The 4,630-nt window shown below is 47.6% G+C and overlaps 1 protein-coding gene across 1 annotated transcript; it reads right to left on the bottom strand.

Annotated features, from left to right (window-relative positions):
• Positions 1-3,376: 3,376 nt before the first annotated feature.
• LOC103732761 (extensin-1-like) lies at positions 3,377-4,258 on the bottom strand. The gene has a single exon (XM_008831467.1). It carries the CDS (start codon positions 4,256-4,258, stop codon positions 3,377-3,379), a length of 882 nt encoding a protein of 293 aa, XP_008829689.1.
• Positions 4,259-4,630: the final 372 nt, after the last annotated feature.

The following is a 4,630-nucleotide window of genomic DNA, read 5'->3' on the forward strand; positions in this document are numbered from 1 at the left end:
TAGTTCAGATCCTAGCACTGGGCATGTGGTAGATGCTCAATGAATGATGGATAGGAAAATGAGTAAGGGGGCATGTTGTGACAATTTACCTAACAAGTTCGTCCTTCCTTGTTTCTGTGTGTGAATTAAGATCACCTAAAAAATAAAGGAGCAATTCATACAACATGACCCTCACTTTGAACATCAATTCACGTTTGAGGGGTTCCTCAAACCCAACCTGGTGTTCACTAATTCACTGAAAGGACTCCCAGGGCACTGAAAGCCATTGCACTAACAATTCCAGTTTCTCCCACAGAAAGGGTACAGATTAGAGGATAGAGCTAAGGAAGGTTTGCACAGGACAAAGTCCAGGAGAGGAGAGAACATGGACTCCAAGTGTCCTCTGCCTGTGGCGTCATGGATAGCATTGTCTCCCATTGGTCATGTTGCAAGACAATATGCTCAGAATGCCACCAACCAGGAAGCTCACTCAGGCCTTGGAGTCCAGCATTGTTAGGGGAGTTCAAGCACATTCTGCCCACATGGCCAACCTTTAGTTTTGAGTCTCTTCAAAGGTATAACTGACACTACCTTTTCCACTAAAAGCTGCCATCATAAGCCACATGATTACTCTGTCCAGTGACCAGAGTCCCCAGCCAGTCACATCTGCCACGTAATGAGATTCCAGGGGCCCATTAATCACCTGCTGGTAGTCAAAGGCCAAGGACAGCCCTTTACTGTACACATGCCCTGCAGTTTTGCCGTGCCCAACAGTTTGGACAGAAATACTCTCCCAGCCTTTGACTGGGGCTTTGCTCATATGGCTTTTGGACCCCAGAAGGAGGCAGAAACAAATGTATGCTGATTGGGCTTTCTCTCTAGTACCTCTGCCATCCCCGTGGCAAGAATGTGCCCAGGATAGCCATCTAGCCCAGGAAGAACAGGAGAAGTCTAGGGTACAGAGCCCCTCAGGCCTACCTGAATGAGAGCCCATCTTGGAGCTGACTTTCACCCTATGGGCTGAGCACCTGAACTAATTAAATAACTGCTATCGTATGCTACTAAGACATGACTGGTTGCTAAACTGTTTTACTGTGGACAGAATTAACTGATAAAGATAGCCCCTCACACACTGGTTGCATTCTGGGAGTTTGCTCTTCTGGTCATCATTAAAACAAAATAGCTTGAGGTTTAGGTCCTGAAGCTTTCTTGTGTTTACATCTTAGTCCCCGGAGTGGTGTTAAGAGGTGGCAGAGCCTCTAAGAAGTGAGAACTGGGGGGAGTGATTGGCTGATTGAGGGCCCTTCCCTGGGAAGGACTTAATGTAATTCTCCTGGGACCCTGATTAGTTGTCTTGGGAGAGTTGTTATTTAAAAAAAAAAAAAAAAAAAAAAAAAAAAAGCAGGCCTAGAGCTGGGTGTGGTGGCTCCCAATACTTGAGAGGTGGATGCAGAAGAAGTTCAAGGCCAACCTGGGCTATGGAGTGAATTCCGAGTTATCCTGGTCTCAGACTAAGATCTTGTCTCAAAAAAAATAAATAAATAAACAAAGCCAGGCAACAAAGAAGAGCTTGCATGGCCCTTGAGTCAGACTTCGAACTCCCGTCTTGCTATGTGCTTTCTTTCACATGTGCTTCTGCAAGGCTGTCACCTGCCCTGTGGTGACCCAGCCAAGGGATCCCCACCAGTTGCCAGATCAAGAGGATTTCCCCTAATCTTTGACTTTCAACCTCTAAAATTGTAAGTTTTAATAAACGTGTTTTTTTTTTCTTTTAGGTTACCTAGCCTCGGTTATTTCATTATAGCAATGGAAGGTGGTGAAGGAGGAAGCTTGGGTGATCTAAAGTAGAAACTGCAAACCAGGTACCTACAAGATCAGGCAGGTTATTTGCGTGAACAAATGCAGCTAACTGACTATAAACGTGGCCACTGTAAGAAGAAAACAGTAGGGAGGGAAGGGGACCATGGAAAACTAAACAGCAACAGGGATCTGAAAGGAACAGCCACTCCTTAGCTCCAGCCAAATGTTGCTAACATTTTCCACAGTGTTGCCAAATCTTTCAAAGGTTAAGAGCAGCTGAAAACATATGTTTATATGAATTCCTAAATGCTGCAAATGATTCAAAACACAATTCAAAGCAAATTCACTGCAACCTCCCCTTTATGTCTTGAGGTGCAAGATGGGTGACACATGACTGGTGTGGGACATTAAGAGAAGGACCCTCAATGGCTCAGAGCAGCATGGGGTGACCAGCGGCCTCCTGTGGGGCTGTGTGGTGGGTTTCACCTAAGAGAGACTATTACACTAAGAGGCAGGAGGATGTAACAAATTCATGCCAAAGACAGATTTCTCCTCCACTTGGTTCATGACTGTCTCCATCACCGCTTCACTGAGATACTTAATGGTTACAAAGTGATTAACATTTTCCTTCTTTGAAGTATATCATTCATAATAATCAGGCCCCCCATAAAGAATCTATGCTCATTGTTTACAAACATAACTCTGTTCTGGAACTCCACACTCCCAGGAACCTAGTACCCCAGGAACTGCACATCAGGATGCCCCAGTTAGGGCTAAGGAGCAAGGTGAAACACGCTATCACAGCCCAAGTGCTCACCCCCCAGAGGACCACCTAAGGTGCTGACCCTCCATACTTTCATGATTGAAAACCTAGGTCTTGGGGTGTGTGTGTGTGTGTAGGGGTGTGTGTTGTACCTGTCTGTGTATATATGTTGGGGGTACATGTGCACATGTGTGGAGGCCTGAAGTCAACATTAGGTGTCAGCCTCAATCACTCTCAACCTTAGTTTTTAAGGCACGGTCTCTCCCTGAACCTGGAGCTCCTTGACTGAGCTAGAATATCTGGTCAGCAAGCCCTGTAGATCCTCCAGTCTCCACCTCCCCACCACTGGGATTATAGGCACACATTGCCTTGCCCAGATTTTTACCTGGGTGGTGGGGATCTGAACTCAGGTCTTCATGTTTGCACAGGAAACACTTTGCTAACTGAGCCATCTCCCCAGCTGTCAGAACTGAATGTTTTAAACAACATGGAGAATATCTTATTGTCTGTCCATTACTAAAAGCTCCACACATCAGCACTTTCTCTTTTTCTCCCTGTCTAGACATAATAGAGCTGTCTGTAGGTCCAAGGACCACCTTTCGGTTGTTTAGTTTCCAGTATCTGGTCCTGAATGTTTCCATCCCTCTACTCTATATGTGCAAGCATCATTATTCCAGAGACAAGTACTCTGGGAGATGATATTTGTTCAGTGCCAGGTATTGCCTGTTTTATCCCCTTGTCTTGGTGGTCATGGCCTTGGGGATGCCGTGTGTGTGTGTGTGTGTGTGTGTGTGTGTGTGTGTGTGTGTGTGTGAATGATGGCTCAGCGGAGAGCTAGGAAAGGTCTCCCCCACCTGAGCAGATCTGAGTGCAGCAGCTAGTAGGAGGAATCATGATCATGATGGGAGAGGGCTTGTTACTCAAGATTGGAGAGGGCTTCTCAGTCACGATGGGAGACGGCTTGTCACTCAAGATTGGAGAGGGCTTCTCAGTCACGATGGGAGACGGCTTGTCACTCAAGATTGGAGAGGGCTTCTCAGTCACGAGGGGAGACGGCTTGTCACTCCAGATTGGAGAGGGCTTCTCAGTCACGAGGGGAGACGGCTTGTCACTCCAGATTGGAGAGGGCTTCTCAGTCACGAGGGGAGACGGCTTGTCACTCCAGATTGGAGAGGGCTTCTCAGTCACGAGGGGAGACGGCTTGTCACTCAAGATTGGAGAGGGCTTCTCAGTCACGAGGGGAGACGGCTTGTCACTCCAGATTGGAGAGGGCTTCTCAGTCACGAGGGGAGACGGCTTGTCACTCCAGATTGGAGAGGGCTTCTCAGTCACGATGGGAGACGGCTTGTCACTCAAGATTGGAGAGGGCTTCTCAGTCACGATGGGAGACGGCTTGTCACTCAAGATTGGAGAGGGCTTCTCAGTCATGATGGGAGAGGGCTTGTCACTCAAGATTGGAGAGGGCTTCTCAGTCATGATGGGAGTCGGCTTGTCACTCAAGATTGGAGAGGGCTTCTCAGTCATGATGGGAGAGGGTTTATCACTTGAGATTGGAGAGGGCTTCTCAGTCATGATGGGAGACGGCTTGTCACTCGAGATTGGAGAGGGTTTCTCAGTCATGATGGGAGATGGCTTGTCACTCGAGATTGGAGAGGGCTTCTCAGTCATGATGGGAGATGGCTTTTCACTCAAGATTGGAGAAGGCTTGTCAGTCATGATGGGAGAGGGCTTGTCACCAATTGTAAAGGCAGTGAGACTGTCTCATACACAAAAGGGCTTCAAGTTGCTGTCCTAGTTACCTTTCTAATGCTATGATTCTCACCAAAACCAGCAAGGGTTTACTTGGATAACATGTCCCAATTACAGTTCATCATTGAGGGAAGCCAGGGCAGGCCTCAGGGTAGAAGGCTGAGGGCAGGACCTGAAGCACAGACAGAGAAGAAATGCTGCTCCTGGTCTCTGCTTGGCCTGCCTTTTTGAATAACCTAGGACCATCTACCCAGGGGTGGCACTGCCCACATTGAGCTGGACCCATCCACAGCACTCAACAATCAAGACAATGCCTCACAGGCATGCCCACAGGAGATT

The sequence above is a fragment of the Nannospalax galili genome, unplaced genomic scaffold (assembly GCF_000622305.1).
Source record: "Nannospalax galili isolate Female #2095 unplaced genomic scaffold, S.galili_v1.0 scaffold30, whole genome shotgun sequence".
Lineage (NCBI taxonomy): Eukaryota > Metazoa > Chordata > Mammalia > Rodentia > Spalacidae > Nannospalax > Nannospalax galili.